Here is a 16,532-nt window from a genome sequence, read left to right on the forward strand (position 1 = left end):
GTTAGAAAAGGAAAAGGACACTTGAGAAAGATTTCACCCTCCCCCAACAGAAGTTCACAGTTCAGTTGCTAAAGCTTCCTCATCTCATCTGGTTTTTGCTTTGTTTTGTTCTCTTGTTCAGTTTGGGTTTGGTTTTTGGTTTTGATTGGTTTTTTTTTACCTTTACTGTTCTTGTTTGCTTAATATTTGCAAAACAACCACATCTATTTGCAAATCTGTGTCTTCTGGATGTTTAACACCTGCCTTTGAAAACCAGCCTGTTCAGCTAAGGAAAGGTATGTGCTTGTGTGGCTGCCCACAGTCAGAACCTGCAAGGAGCTCTGGCTGCAGGGAGGTATCTCAGGAGCTCTGGCTTTTTGCTGTGAGAAGGTCTGACACATTGCCAGAAGCCTTATGGACAGTGGTGAACAGCATTTCTCAGGTGTCTGGCGAAGTGATGCGTAACACCTGCTTCTGGCCTCAGGTTCTTCAGCTCCAAATAGGATGTGCTGATATTATCATTCATGCCAATGTGATCCTTCTTTTAAGACTTCCAGGGCAGAACCATTTCAAATTATCCACCTGGATGCATGCAGTCCACTGCAGCTGATTCCCAGGAGGCTGTCAGTCCCAGTACCACGGGATAATTTGTGCTGCGCCTTTTTGCTTACACTTCAGATGGGACAAAGCAAATGTTGGATCATATTCCTGCTGAAAAACCACATGCCTTAAGGGCCCAGAGAAATGGGACAGGGTCCACCTTGCAGGAGACCAGGGTCTTCTGAGATGTGCTGGAGAAAACCAACACCTGTGGCAACAATGATGTCCCTCTGAGCTGGCTCACAGGAAGAGAAAGCTGAAGGCGGAATTGATGATGCGTCATGTCAAACGCCAACTCCCTGTCTAGCCTGTCCTGCTGTCAGGAGTGCCAAGTACTGGAAGGGTATGTGTCATTTGCACAGAGATATCGCAGTGCTGTTAAGGTCCTTGAGGTGGGAAGGGGATGCTGCATTTTTCACTGTTCTGCTGTCTGCACACTCTTTGTTTTACTGACACGTTCCTATGGACAGAAAAATTGCTGATAACGGATCTACTTCAGACTGAGACCTGACCGAAACGAAACCATTGGTGGGAGCAACACGGAGGAACAAAAAGGCTGATTGATCCTCCCAGAGTGATCATGTGTTCTGTTGGCAATCCAGATATCAGCTCGTCATTTTTCCTGGTGCTGACACCACCACTTGTAAAAAATGTCTGTTAGGCTATGATCGTCTTCATGGATCTTGCCTGCCAAGAAGAGAGAAAAAACAGCATCCTTAGCATAACTGCAGCTGGTAGGAGTAGGTGTTCATCACCTAACCCTTTGTCTGGATCTGAGGTAGACGTTGAGTCTCTGGTGTTTTTGAGGGCTGTCTCCCTGCTGTGGGCTGACTGTGATCAGAGCTGGGGGCTTCCTCCTGTGTAAAGAAGAGAAAGGCGCTGCTCTAAATCCCTGTCGCAGCTAAACTAGGACAGATAGCAAGAAAGGATTTCAAGCACGTGACCCAAGGGTAGTGAGACAGATGCCTGAGAGAAGCCTGACTAATGGTTTGTGAAACTCTGACAGCAAACTGAACGGGAGCAGGGTTGGGGTGGGAAGGAAGAACTTGCAGGAGCCAAAACTCTTTGGAGTTCTGTTTTTGCAGATGGGAATGTTTGGAACTTCAGCTGGAAGCTGCTGTAGCTGAGCTAGAGCTGTTGTCCAAAAAGCAGATTCGTGCCGGGTGTGTGATGAACCAGGTCCACATGTTCGGGAGAGATGTTGTATTTTTTAGGCCTGAGTGCTCGGTGGGTTTTCCACAGATCAAGCACACCGAGCAGGAGAGAAGTTGCAATATTTGTACAAGAGTTTTACACAAAATCCAGCCTACCTGATACGTATGTAACAGATTACGTCACTATGTTAGGTCATTCTTCTTGGCTTTGAATGAGAACTTACTGTGCTTGCGCCAGTTCTGCTGGTGGTTCCTGGTGGTCTTATGAGGGTCTTTTGGGCAGCATCCCCTTCCTCATTTGTTCCTTTTAAGGTATTGGTTCAACTCAGGACACAACTGTATACTTGTTCCTCAGCCAGGTCCACCGTCCTTTAACCAAGAAGAATATACGTCCTTGATTAGATTATATTGGCTATACTCCTGATATTGTTTATTGTTTTACCATATACTTGAAGAAAGATCAAAGAGAGACCAGGTAAGGAGAGGACTGCTTGTGAGGAACAGCTTGTGATGAGGGTGGATGGTTTTTATCGGAGCAAAACCAACACGAGAAAAACTTCTGCATGAAAGCTCTCGTTTCAGTTGGGACCAGGATCACTCTGTTCTAACAAAAATCCCCAGTTCTATGCTGAATCAAAACAAGCTGCTGCTTTTTCTTGTGAACATGGGTGGTTTGCTCAATAATGCGTATGTGTATATGCAGATATCTTCCTTTGTGTCGTGGGTTAGGCCACTCCGGCAACCAAACCCGCCCACAGAGTTGTTCACTCACCCTCCCCCAGCCCCAGGCATGAGGGAGAGAATTAAAGGATAAACGGGAAACCCGTGGGTTGAGATAAGAACAATTTAATACAGATGATTTAATACACAGTGTAGATGCTCACCACCCCCTCGTATGCGAAGCCCGTCTCGTCCCAAAGCTGCAATCCCGGACGAACGCGAGGCCCCGAAATAGAGAGGGGCAGAGAGAGAGAGAGAGAGAGAGTGCTCCGAGAGTGGGAGTGCTGGGAGAGAGAGAAAAAGAAAGAAAAACAATAGAGCAAAAGCGCAGCAAGTGCGAAAGAGCAAAAGCGGCGAAAGAGCCAAAGCGCAAAAGCCCTTCTGTCCGGCTGCCCCTCACTGTTATACTGGGCATGACGCTGCATGATATGGAATACTGATTGGCCAGTTTGGCCTCAATCTTAAGTTCCACCACAAATCACAAGGGGAATCGTGTCCCCCCTGTCCCAGCTATGCTCCCCCCTTATCCCGCCGTGCTTCTGCACTCCGGCCAGGACATGGCACACTGAAAAGTCCCTGGTCAACTACAAACATCAGCTTGCTATCAACATTCTTCTCAGAATCATTTACTTCTCTGAGTAAAACCAAAACACGGAGCTCTTCTGGCTGCTAAGAAGAAGAGCCAACTCTGTCCCAGCTACAACCAGGACACTTTGTTTCTGCATATCTGTGCAGTTGTGTACACAAAATACACTCCTGGCCCATCCTGTCTGCTCCTCAGATGTGTTCTCTGTAATCCTCCATCGACCTCCACTTTCCCCAGGGAAAATATCTTCATTATTTTCTTTCTCTTCACAGTTAAGGAGTATAATTTTTTAACTGCCAGGGGAAGCTTTCAACTTCAGTGTCAGACAAATTTCAGAACATGCACAGAGCCTGTCACCCATGCCCTCCCATTCAGACCAAGCAGACATGCTCCTTCCTTCTCAAAGGACTTCCTTTGTCAGAATTAAGGTGAAATAGAGAGGCACGTGAGACAGAGCACTTTTATTCGTGACAGTAAAAGCCTGAGGTTTGTTGAGTTAATTCAGGAGCAAAGCTGCCGTTGTGGCATGGCAGTGTGCTTCAGGAAGAGTTCTCAGAACAGGCAGTTTTGGGTATTCTGTTCCCGCAAGGCTGTTGCACTCACTCTGCTGTCTTATCAGCAGTTGCTACCAAAGCCGTCTTACCCAGAGGAGGAGGCCGTGTAGACTTGCTCACAGATTTTAACCATTGTTACCACCCAAAATGAAAAGAAACACAGGAAAACAAAATATAGATCCTTATGTTCATTGAATCCATAAAGCTGACACACACTGCGACAGCTGATTCATCAGGCCTGTCTGAGAATTTGGGGCTCTTTTCATGACTCTTGACAATATTCTAATTTTTGTTGTTAGTTAAGATACTCTGTGGTTTTCCGTTCTGGTTTATCAGTTAGGCTGCTTTTCAAAGTTCTGCAGACCCTTTATGCCTTTGAAGTGATCAGTTTTTCCCCTAAAGATTTCCTGGTTTAGCATGCTTCCTGCTTCACAGGCAGGAATAATGCTTCACAAGCATTTTAGGACAAGAAAAAGAAAATATTTCATAAAAATCTGTTGTCCAAGAAGTTTACACTGTTTGCTGGAACATGTAATTAGATTGCATGATAGAAATAAGGGTGGGCAGAGACACAATGTGTTGATATAATGTTTTAGTAAGTTACTCCTATCCTAAAGCAGGAAGGGGCAGAAACTGGAATGATTTTTAAAATGTACTTAGCAAGGAAGGATCATCATTTCTACTCCCAAGTCAACTTAACACATATTTTGGTAAGTAGGAATGAAAGGACAGCCCCAACATTTGTACTTTTTGGGGGGGAAGTAAAACTAAATGCATAAGCAATTAATAGATCTAAGATGTGACTCATATACTCTTTTCTTTTTTTTTTTCATTTAGAACTGCTTGAAAAACAATCTGTGAGGATTAAAAAGACCAAGATAACAAAAAACAAGTGATATAAAGTTTACTAAAGCAGACATTTAAAATATTGTCTGCACAGTCTATTTTTTAGCATTAAAAAGTTCCCTGGAAAGGGTGAATTCTTACATAAAGCCATGGCCAGGAAAGGCTTATGAAGACTTTGTATACACGAATGGTGACATACATTTGACCTCTGCTTAAACAATAACATTTTTGGGTACCTATTGCCATCGAGCTATTGCAATCTTCTGCTATGGACAACAGGTGGAGAAGTGCCTATGGGAAGGGATAGTTCATGTTGCCTACATCCAGATGGGGTTAATCACTTTTTGGCAGTACTCTGGGTTTCAAAGTAATAGCCTAGATTGATTTTGATGGACATCCATCTTTTAGAGGACATAAATCAGGGTAATGGCTCCCATCTTCCAAGATCCCAATATCACAGAGGATATTGGCTGGGTCTGGGAGAGTGAAGAACCACCCAGGGTAGGAGTAGATCAGGTCCGGGAACACCTAGAGAACCTGAAGGTGCACAAGTCCATGGGACCTGATGAGATACATCCACGGGTCCTGAAGGAACTGGCGGCTGAAGTTGCTAGGCCACTAGCCATTGTATTTGAGAGGTCCTGGCAGTCTGGTGAGGTTCCTACAGATTGGAAAAGGGCAAACGTAACCCCCATCTTTAAAAAAGGGACAAAGGACAATCTGGGAAACTACAGACCAGTCAGCCTTACCTCTGTGCCAGGTAAAATCATGGAACAGATTCTCCTGGTAGCTGTACCAAGGCACATAAAAAATAACCAAGTGGTTGGTGACAGCCAACATGGCTTCACTAGGGGCAAGTCGTGCCTGACTAATTTAGTGGCCTTCTACAACAAAGCTACAGCAATGGTTGACGTGGGTAAAGCAACGGATGTCGTTTTCCTGGGCTTGTGCAAGGCGTTTGACACTGTCCCACATGACATCCTTGTCTCTAAAATGGAGAGACACGGATTTGACAGATGGACCACTCGGTGGATAAAGAACTGGCTGGATGGTCGCACTCAAACAGTTGTGGTCAACGGTGTGATGTCTACATGGAGACCAGTGTCAAGCGGTGTCCCTCAGAGGTCCGTTCTGGGTCCAGTGCTGTTTAACATCTTTGTCAGCGACATGGATGACGGCATTGAGTGCACCCTCAGTAAGTTTGCCAATGACACCAAGTTGTGTGGTGCCGTGGACTCACTTGAGGGAAGAGATGCCATCCAGAGGGACCTTGATAGGCTTGAGAAATGGGCCAGTGCCAACTGCATGAGCTTCAACAAGTCAAAATGCAAGGTCCTTCACCTGGGTCGGGCCAATCCTAGGCACAAATACAAACTGGGCACAGAGTGGGTTGAGAGTAGCCCTGAAGAGAAGGATTTGGGATGTTTATAGATGAGAAGCTCAACATGAGCCGGCAGTGCGCTCATGCGGCCCAGAAGGCCAATCGCATTCTGGAATGTATCAAGAGAAGTGTGGTCAACAGGTCAAGAGAGGTGATTCTCCCCCTTTACTCTGCTCTTGTGAGACCCCACCTCAAATTCTGTGTCCAGTTCTGATGTCCCCACCATAAGAGAGACATAGATTTGTTGGAGTGTGTTCAGAGGAAGGCCACAAAGATGATCCAGGGGCTGGAGCACCTCTGCTACGAGGACGGGTTGCGGGAGCTGGGATTGTTCAGCCTTGAAAATAGGAGACTTCGGGGGGACCTAATAGCTGCCTTCCAATACCTGAAGGGAACTTACAGGAAGGCTGGGGAGGGACTTTTTACAAGAGTGTCTGTTGCGGACTACTGGTGTCTCAATCTTCGGGGATCACAACCCAGAAGGTCGTTGTGATCCTCCTCGTATATCAGAAGGCTTTATCACACTCCAAAGGTCCTTGTCACAACCAAAGGCTTCCAACAGAGAGCTTCAAGATGCTGCTCTCCAGGGGCTCCTATCACTCCAGTCTCCAGGAGGGAACTGCCCCACTCCCTCTTGGGAGTGCCCCACCTTTATTCATCCATGAGTCACGTGGTTTCCGGTTGACCAACGTGACTCACAGCACCTGTCCTAACGAGGCACAGGTGCTTTCTATTGTAGTAGCCAGGAACTCCCCCAACAAGTGTCCACTGATAGGACAAGGGGAAATGGGTTTAAGTTGAAGGAGAACAGATTTAGATAAGATTTTAGGAAGAAATTCTTCAGTACAAGGGTGGTAAGGCTTTGGAATAGATTGCCCAGAGAGGTTGTGGATGTCCCCTCCCTGGAGGTGTTCAAGGCCAGGTTGGACGGAGCCTTGAGTAGCCTGATCTAGTTAAGAGGCATCCCTGCCCATGACAGGGAGGTTGGATTAGATGATCTCTGAGGTCTCTTCCTGCCTGTGCCATTCTATGATTCTATGATCTTTAGAAATGCAACTGGTAGAGGGAACATTACCACTGTACGTCACTGTCGATCATAAATTCTTCAGTCTTCCATACAGTCTTCACAGGGTGGGTAAGAGAGATCACTTTTTCGAGTGAAAAAGTAACTGAGAAATGGAACAGGAAAACTATTACAAGGATCTCAAACCTCCTGGTTTCATAAGACTTAGTAAGGATTTTGTAGGTTTTAGTAAGGTGACAGGACAGACTGTGGTGATCAGGCACAGGGCTCAGACAGACCAGCACTGACTGGCCCCAGTTTACACCCCTAACTGTCCACCCCAGTTTGTTCCTTCCCAGTCCTCTTCCCCCAAATATTCATTTGCAAGTTCACCCCCTTGAATATCCCAGATCCTCAGTTCCTCTTGTCCTCCTCCTCATCAGTCACAAAGTTACAGGAGGACCTCTCCAAAGGTGTCTGGAGTTTCTTAATGGCCCACCAATTAGTGATTGAAGACTTTTGGTCTTTGCCATTGTCTTCATTATCCCTTGTCTACCAGGTTTGTGTCCCTCTGTGCTCTTGTATATGCTTCCTCCTTTACTTATTATCAACTTTGCCTTGAAAAGGTCCCTGATCAGATAACCCTAATGAAGCAGACCCTCTTCCACATACCTTTACAGTCAGCACCTCCAGACACCCACACACTTCCCTTCTCAGCTGCCATCTTTCAGCAACATCTCCACATCTGTCATCTCCCCAGAGATGCTGTGCAACTTCAGACTGAAGTGGCTGTTTATCTCATCTTTCAGGTGGTCCTCTCAACAGGCCAGGCACTCGTATGGATCCTCTCAGTTGGACCTGGGACAGGGAATACTTTCTGGTGGCCTTTTCACTTTGAAAGATGCAAATCTTCACCCTGCTGCTACTGCTGATTTATCTGCTCACTCTCCTGGGGAACACGGTTATAATTTCCACCATTGAGTGTTATCACCAGTTTCACACTTCGAAGTACTTCCTCAGCCACTAGCTCTTCTCAGATATTCTTTTCACCTTGGTGATGTCTCCCAAAATCTTTTTCAGCTTTATCACGAAAATAAAGGTTTTTTTAGTGGCTACTTGTGAATCCCCACATTCTCCGTCTTCCTGGACATCCTTAAGTTGCCTTCATCCAACCTGATGTTAGTGGTCACTTGCAACCTGTTGCACTATACTGTAACTTTAAATGGTTGATCATGGTCCATGCTCATCCTTAGCAGCTGAATGATGGCATCTCTACCCACACTCAGTCCCACCATCATATAAACCAAGCTACCTTTCTGTGCCCAAGAAACTGGATATTTCTTCTGCAACATTACTTTTTTTTTTTTTTTTGGCAGACATCAGCCTGTACATGCATCAGTTCCCTTGTGTTGCAACTAAAAATATGTATATACACATCAGAGAATTACACCTGTGTATGTATATATGTATATATGAAGACTCCCATTCCGATGGCTAGACTCACAGTAGCAATGTGTTCAGACAAACAGTTAATGCCTTTTCTAGATTTCAAGCCTTTCTGTGACCAGGGAACACATCTGTGACGGACAAAACTTGTTCAGAGGCATTGTCAATGTGTGATACTCATCAAGATGCAACATCCCAAGCTGGGTCCTGGGGTTGGCAAGCAGCATAAACGGGTTCAGGATTCATAGATTCATAGATTTCTAGGTTGGAAAAGACCTTAGAGATCACCCAGTCCAACCATTCCTAATCCCCATTAAAACATATCCCTAAGTAGATCATCCACCCTATTCTTAAACACATCCAGGGATGGGGACTCAACCACCTCCCTGGGCAGCCTATTCCAGTGGCTGACAACCCTTGATTGTGCTTGATCCATGAGACAAAATTACACAGAAAAGCAGCTGGGTTCAGTAACACAGGACTTTCCTTCTGAACCTATTACTTTGTATAGGGACAACCTGATTTACCTCCTCCCCTACCCACTGCCCTGCTTGTGTAACCTACTTGCATGTTTCACAACCATGAAACCTCCATGCCTCCCTCAGGAAGACTGGGTCTCTTCTAGAGCAGTAAGAATGGGAAGACTGGTGAGTTTTTAAATCTACATTATAAGGTGTCTATTAAGCAAGTCCAGTCTTACTGAAAATCCTTTTTCATTTCATAAATTTCTAGGTTGGAAAAGACCTTAGAGATCATCCAGTCCAACCATCCCTAATCCCCATTAAACCATATCCCTAAGTAGTTCATCCACCTTATTCTTAAACACATCCAGGGATGGGGACTCAACCACCTCCCTGGGCAGCTTATTCCAGTGGCTGACAACCCTTTCAGAGAAGAAATACTTTCTAACATCCAACCTGAACCTCCCCTGACTAAGCTTATACCCATTTCCTCTTGTCCTATCACCCATCACTAAAGTAAAGAGCCCTTCCCCCACCTCCCCACCATCCCTTCTCAAGTATTTGTAGGCTGTAATCAGGTCTCCCCTCAGCCTCCTCTTCTCCAGGCTAAACAGCCCCAACTCCCTCAGCCGCTCCCCATAAGTTTTATTTTCCAGCCCCTTGACCAGTTTAGTCGCCCTTCTTTGGACCCGCTCCAGGAGCTCAATATCTCTCTTAAAGCGAGGGGCCCAAAACTGGACACAATATTCCAGGTGCGGCCTCACCAGTGCCGAGTACAGGGGCAGGATCACTTCCCTGCTCCTGCTGGTCACACTATTCTTGATACACGCCAGTATCCCATTGGCCTTTTTGGCCACCTGGGCACACTGCTGGCTCATATCAAGCTGGTAGTCAACCAACACCCCCAGGTCCTTCTCCGCCAGGCAGCTCTCCAGCCACTCTTCCCCGAGCCTATAGCGATGCTTGGGGTTTTTATACCCCAAGTGAAGGACTCTGCACTTGGCCTTATTAAAGCTCATGCCATTGGCCTCAGCCCAACGATCCAGTCTGTTCAAATCCCTCTGAAGGGCCTCCCTACCCTCGAGCAGATTGACACAGCCTCCCAGCTTGGTGTCGTCCGCAAACTTACTGAGGGTACATTCAATCCCCTCATCCAGGTCATTGATAAAGATGTTAAACAGAACCGGACCCAGCACTGAGCCCTGGGGAACCCCACTGGTGACCGGCCTCCAGCCGGATTTAGCCCCATTTACCACCGCTCTTTGGGCCCGGCCATCCAGCCAGTTTTTAACCCAAAGGAGGGTGTGCCTATCCAGGCCAGCAGTTACCAGTTTCTCAACCAGAACACTATGAGAGACTGTATCAAAGGCTTTACTGAGGTCAAGGAAAACTACATCCACAGCCCTTCCCTCATCAACCAGGCGGGTCACCCCATCATAGGAGGTGATCAGGTTTGATTGGCAAGACCTGCCTTTCATAAACCCATGTTGACTGGGCCTGGTCACCCGGTTAACCTGTATGTGCTCATTAATAGCACTCAGGATAACCTGTTCCATGACTTTGCCCGTCACCAAGGTCAGACTGACAGGCCTGTAGTTCCCTGGATCCTCCTTCCGCCCTTTTTTGTAAATGGGGGCAACATCCGCCAGCCTCCAGTCCAGCGGAACTTCCCCAGTGAGCCAAGGCTGCCCAAAGATAATGGACAGGGGTTTGGCAATGACATCCGCCAGCTCTCTTAGGACCCTCGGGTGGATACCATCAGGCCCCATAGACTTGTGGGCATCCAGCTGATGAAGCAAATCCTTGACCCGTTCCTCTTGGATCACAGGAGCTTCGATTTGCTCTCCCTCCCTGCTCTCAGACACCATAGGCCATCTCACTTGGGAACTACTAACCTTATTATTAAAGACTGAGGCAAAGAAGGCATTAAGGACCTCAGCCTTGTCCTCATCACTAGTGACTAACGTACCCCCCCCCCGATGGGACAGTGCACTGTCGAAAAGTTTGCATATGATACAGAACTGTGAGAGGTGTTTGTAAACGGTTGTGCTCAAAGGGACCTTGACAGACTGGAGAAGTAGGCAGACAGGTATCTTATGAACTTCAGCTATGTCAATTGAGTAGATCAACCAACTGTGTAACAGTTTGTCTCTGAGTTACTGAAAAGAGTGCATATGTCATCCTAACTTTGCCAGAGGCAGGATTACATCCTTCAGCCCAACATGGTGTATAAAATCTGGATGACAAGCAAAAAGAACTTCCAGAAGAGCAATGGTCTTGAGCTGGTTTCAACCTGTGTGTTTCCTTCTAGGGAAGTGTTGACTGGGGATGACCAGCATTGTGACAGCAAGTGTATTATAGAGAATGGTAATACAATTCATGTTTGTGTTGTGATTCTACCGGGTATTCCAGTTGCTACTCTCTGCTCTGTTCAGTTTATACTTGTATTGTGATTTAAGAACATTGCTGTATCATGCTAAATCAAAACCCTGTGTAACAGAATCATAGAATCATTTAGATTCCACCACTAAAAGATGTCCCTAAGTGCCACAACTTTTAAATACTTCCAATGATAGTGACTCAACAACTTCCCTGAGCAGCCTGTTCCAATACTTGACAACCCTTTCAGTGAAGAAATTTTTCCTAATAGTCAATCTAAACTTCCCCTGGTGCAACTTGAGGCCGTTTCCTCTCATCCTATTTTGGAATAGCTATTTTGGAAATTTTCCTATTGCTACTTTGGAAAACAGTTAGACACCCACCTCGCTACAACCTCCTTTCAGGTAGTTATAGAGAGCGATAAGGTCTCCCCTCAGCCTCCTTGTCTTTGGACTAAACAACCCTAATTCCCTCAGCTGCTCCTCATAAGACTTGTTCTCTAGATCCATCACCAGCTTTGTTGCTCTTAGAATGGTGGAATCATAGAATGGTTTGCATTGGAAGGGACCTCAAAGATCATCTAGTTTCAACTCCCCTGCCATGGGCAGGGACACCCTCCACTACACCAGGTTGCCCAAAGCCTCATCCAACCTGGCCTTGAGCACTTCCAGGGATGGGGCAGCCACAACTCCTCTGGGCAACCTGGTCCAGTGCCTCACCACCCTCAATGTAAAAAATTTCTTCCTTATATCTAACCTAAATCTCCCCTCTTTCAGTTTAAAGCCATTGCCCCTTGTTCTATCACTACACGCCCTTGTAAAAAGTCCCTCTCTACCTTTCCTGTAGGCCCCCTTTAACTGCTGGAAGGCTGCTATAACATCGCCGCGGAGCCTTCTCTTCTCCAGGCTGAACAGCCCCAACTCTCTCAGCCTGTCTCTGTAGGAGAGGTACTCCAGCCCTCAGATCATCTTCGTGGCCCTCCTCTGGACTTGCTCCAGCAGCTCCATGTCCTTTTTGTGCTGGGGGCTCCAGAGCTGAATGCAGTATTCCAGGTGGGGTCTCACGAGAGCAGAGTAGAGGGGCAGAATCCCCTCCCTCGACCTGCTGGCCACGCTCCTTTTGATGCAGCCCAGGACATGGTTGGCTTTCTGGGCTGCCAGTGCACATTGCCGGCTCATGTTGAGCTTCTCATCAACCAACACCCCCAAGTCCTTCTCCTCAGGGCTGCTCTCGATCCATTCTCTGCCCAGCCTGTACTTGTGCTTGGGATGGCCCCAACCCATGTGCAGGACCTTGCACTTGGCCTTGTTGAACTTCGTGAGATTCTCACAGGCCCACCTCTCCAGCCTGTCAAGGTCCCTCTGGATGGCATCCCTTCCCTCCAGCGTGTCCATAACACCACACAACTTGGTGTCGTCTGCAAACTTGCTGAGGGTGCACTCTTCTTTGGACATGCTCCAGCTCTTCAATGTTTTTCTTGTAGTGAGTGGCCCAAAACTGAACACAGTATTCAAGTTGAAAATAACTTCAAATAAGACATTAAACTGTGTAGGTGATGACGGTTTTAAAAAACCTAGTCAGAGCGTTAGACTGTTGCGCCGGAGAGGGATAACCCCATGCACCAATACTTTATGGGGACTTATTGTCTGGCTTTATGAGGACTTACTGTCTGGACAACACCTTTCAAAAGGATCTGTGCATCCATGTGGACAAGTTGAAAACCAATGCAGTCTTGCAAAAAGGGGGCCAACAGTTTCAGCTGCATTAGAAAGAACATAGACAGCAGGTTGAGGGAGGTGATCCTTAAACTTTAGTCAGTGCTTGTGAGACCACATCTCGGATCCTGTATTCAGTTCTGGGCTCCATGACATACAAAACATGGAAATACTGGAGCAAGTCCAGAGAAGGGCCACTAAGATGATTATGAAATTGGAGTATCTTCCATATGAAAAGAACCTAGAGAGCTGGAATTGATTAACCTGGAGAAGAAATGGCTCAGGGAGGTGTCTTATCAGTATGTATAAATATCTGATGAGAGTAGTAAAGAAGATGGAGCCAGATGTCTCTCAGTGGTGCCCAGCAACAGGACCAGAGGCAAAAGGAACAAATTGAAATACAGGACATTCCTTTCAAACATAAGACAAAATCTTTTTTACTCTGAGGGCTGTTGATCATTGGAATGAGTTTCTAAGGGAGGTTATGGAGTCTCCATCTGTGGAAATATTCAGAACCTGACTGGACATGACCCAGGGCAACCTGCTGTAATTGATCTTTATTCAAGCAGTGACATTGGACTAGGTGATCTCCACATGCCGCTTCCAACCTCAGCCTTCAGTGATTCTGAGAGTGGTCAGACACTGGAATAAAGGACCAAGCTATGTGGTGGAATTTATGTCTTTAAGGATATGGAAACTCACTGGAACAAGTTCCTGTTCTAATTGGACTTGATTTGAGCAGGAGTTTGACCTATAGACCTCTTAGGGTACCATCTAATCTGTATTATTCTATGATTCTATTCTAGATTCTATGATATAGATGTAGGTTATCCTAAGGGCCTCTCAGAATTAGTACTACTAAATAGAGTATCTTTAGTGGAAACAGAGAGAAAAAATTATTTCTAGCTCGAGAAACTTAGATCTGGATAGAGTTCTGAGACCAATTAAGACTTACATGGGGCTAGGGAGCAGAGAAACTGGGAGCAGGTTCTGACACCCACAGCTGTCCTCGATTTCATTTCGCCCTCTTGTTAGGCTCTGTCCCCCTGATCACTTGCTTTCCTCATGGGAGGTGGTGCACATTCCTCTGAACTCTCTCCTCTCTTTCTTTGGGATAACCCAAATCTCTTAAAGCTCAGAAATGAACACTAGTAAGTTTATTATGACCTGTATAAATCACTTTTACAGAGTAGAGAGGGAGTTAAATAGATAAAGAAGACTCTAGATGAAATCTCTGGGATGAGATGTCTCTCCAGTATATTGTTTTCCTAAGAGCAATTTTAAATTCCTGGTTCCTTAAGCAATAGATGACTGGATTGACAAGGGGTGTCAGGACAGTGTACACCACAGAAACCAGTTTGTAGGAGCTGAAGGAATCAATAGGCTGGGGCCTGGCATAGATGAACAGGGAGGCTGTGTAGAACACCGTGACCACTAAAAGGTGAGAGGCACAGGTAGAGAAGGCCTTATGGCGCCCCTGGGCTGAAGGGATGCCCAAGACCGCAGAGATGATGCACACATAGGAGGCTGTAATCACAGTGAGTGGCACAAGAAGAATGAGCAGCGCCAGTAAGAAATCCATAAGCTCAGCTACTGACACATTGGTGCAGGCTAGCTTCAGTAAGGGGGAGACATCGCAGAAGAAATGGTTGATGATGTTGGGCCCACAGTAGGTCTGACGTGAAATGAAGTAAATCTTTCCTGTGGAAATCAGGAAGCCACTCATCCAGGAGCCAATGGTCAGACGGGCACAAAGAGTGTGATCCATGATGAGTGGGTAATGCAGTGGGTTGCAGATGGCCACGTAGCGATCATAGGCCATGACAGCCAAGAGAGTGCACTCACTGCAGGCCAATGCCAGGAAGAAGAATAACTGAGCCATGCAGCCTGTGAAGGAAATGTGTTGTCTCTTTGTCACCAAGCTCACGAGCACTTTGGGCACTGTGACAGAGATGTACCAGATCTCCAGAAAGGAAAGATTGCCCAGGAAAACATACATTGGCTTGTGAAGCTGGAGATTTGTCCAGACAAGCACAACAATCGTTGCATTTTCTATCACTGTCAGCGCATAAACCAGGAAGAACATAAAAAAGAGCAGAAGCTCGATTTCCTGTTTACCTGGAAAACCAACCAGAACGAACTCAACCACATGAGTCAGGTTATCTGAGGGCCTGCTGAAAATCATACAGAAGCTGCTGTAGACTTTACAAGAGAAGCAGATGCAGCAGCAGTTTGAACATCCACTCAAGCTAGCTTGTATGCACAGACCATGACTTGAAAATCTGTTTGTGATTAGACCTGTCTGGATTGAGAAAAAAAAAAAAAAAATAGTTACAATGAGTGATTCATAATGAAAAAAACCCAACAAATGGCAACAACATAGCAACTTCACAAAGTACTATTGAGGCACAAGAGGGATTTTCCAAAGTAGACTGCAGGATTTTTCTAGGACCAATTTTATAAATGCAATTAGGATCATGCTTACACAACTGTGAGTTAAATTTGTGATCCAGACCTCAAGCATCTCATGATACTAACACACCATGACCTGAAACATGCTAGATACATGAAAGGATGCAACGCTTAGGATGTTTTTTTTCCCATACTCTAGTGGTTTACATGAGTTTTTCTCCCAACCTCCACATTTCTCCTTGTGCAGAACTCAACCTTCTACTGTTACAACACTATTCTGGACACTGATCTTTAGTACTTCTGAACTATTAAGGACATAATTAATTAATCCATCTCACTAAATCTTAAGGTTGGTCATCCGTGTGTAAGTTAGAATCTTCACAGAATGATTAACATTTCCTGTACATGTTAGTGTTATCATATCTAGATGTACTTCCATCTCTCTTATTGTTAGTCTTTAAATTGAGACAGGCACCTGTCTCTGCTTAAATAGGGCAGGTGGATCTCCTCGTGAATAATCTGGTTATGTAGTGAATATGAAAGTTAATGGAGAGACATAAACACTGTTAAGAAGTGACAATATCTCATAAAGAAGGAATGAATGAATCCACCTCAAAATGTTGGTCTTTCTCCTTTGACTAAAATAGGATGTTCAAATATGATGTTAAATTGTTCTAAGTAAACAGTGTGGAATTAATAGCACTTTGGGTGTCTAAATTGTGTATTAGTGATTCAAGTACCTAAACATAAGCATGTTTTGAGATGCTGTGGATACCCTGGTGTTCTAGCTCTCAGTCTAGAAGATGGTGAGATTTCCATAGGTTCTGTGTCATATCTGGCAGGAATTTGTGAAACATTCTAGGACATCTCAAGTGTTTTCCTATGGCTGTTTGGGCTCTTGAATCCCACCTTCAGTGTCCATATATGAGTTCATGGACATTTGTAATGTCTTTTGCGTGCTGTAGTTATTTGGATCATTCATACATAGCAAAAAATTATGACACAGAAACTACAGGACATTCAGAACCTTCTGGATGACACCTTCCAGGTGGGGAACAAAGGGCCCCTTGAACATCACTGAGATGGACCAGCAAATCAAATCCCTAATTAATACAATCCGTCACTCGAAACAGTGATTCATCTGGCCTTATATAGGGTTCTAGTTAGGAATGGGTTAAATATTTCTGGACACTGATGTCTATATGGCTTACATTTCCACTTTATTTTGCATAATTATATGACTATAATCAGAGTTTAGACAGCTGGCACTGCATGTAAGTTACTTCACTTTAGGCA

The 16,532-nt window shown here is 45.5% G+C and overlaps 1 protein-coding gene across 1 annotated transcript; it reads right to left on the reverse strand.

Annotated features, from left to right (window-relative positions):
- Positions 1–1,236: 1,236 nt before the first annotated feature.
- LOC104370518 (olfactory receptor 6B9) lies at positions 1,237–15,009 on the reverse strand. Its single transcript, XM_086626353.1, has 3 exons — positions 14,083–15,009; positions 9,947–9,964; positions 1,237–1,266 (listed from the first exon to the last, which is right to left on the reverse strand). Exons 1-3 carry the CDS (start codon positions 15,007–15,009, stop codon positions 1,237–1,239), a joined length of 975 nt encoding a protein of 324 aa, XP_086482479.1.
- Between the last annotated feature and the right edge of the window lie 1,523 nt (positions 15,010–16,532).

The sequence above is a fragment of the Tauraco erythrolophus genome, chromosome 25 (assembly GCF_009769465.1).
Source record: "Tauraco erythrolophus isolate bTauEry1 chromosome 25, bTauEry1.pri, whole genome shotgun sequence".
NCBI classification, from domain to species: Eukaryota; Metazoa; Chordata; class Aves; order Musophagiformes; family Musophagidae; genus Tauraco; species Tauraco erythrolophus.

What these genes read in the sequence shown, in the direction of transcription:
- LOC104370518 (XM_086626353.1), bottom strand. Translation starts at nt 15,009, where the DNA reads ATGATTTTCAGCAGGCCCTCAGATAACCTGACTCATGTGGTTGAGTTC.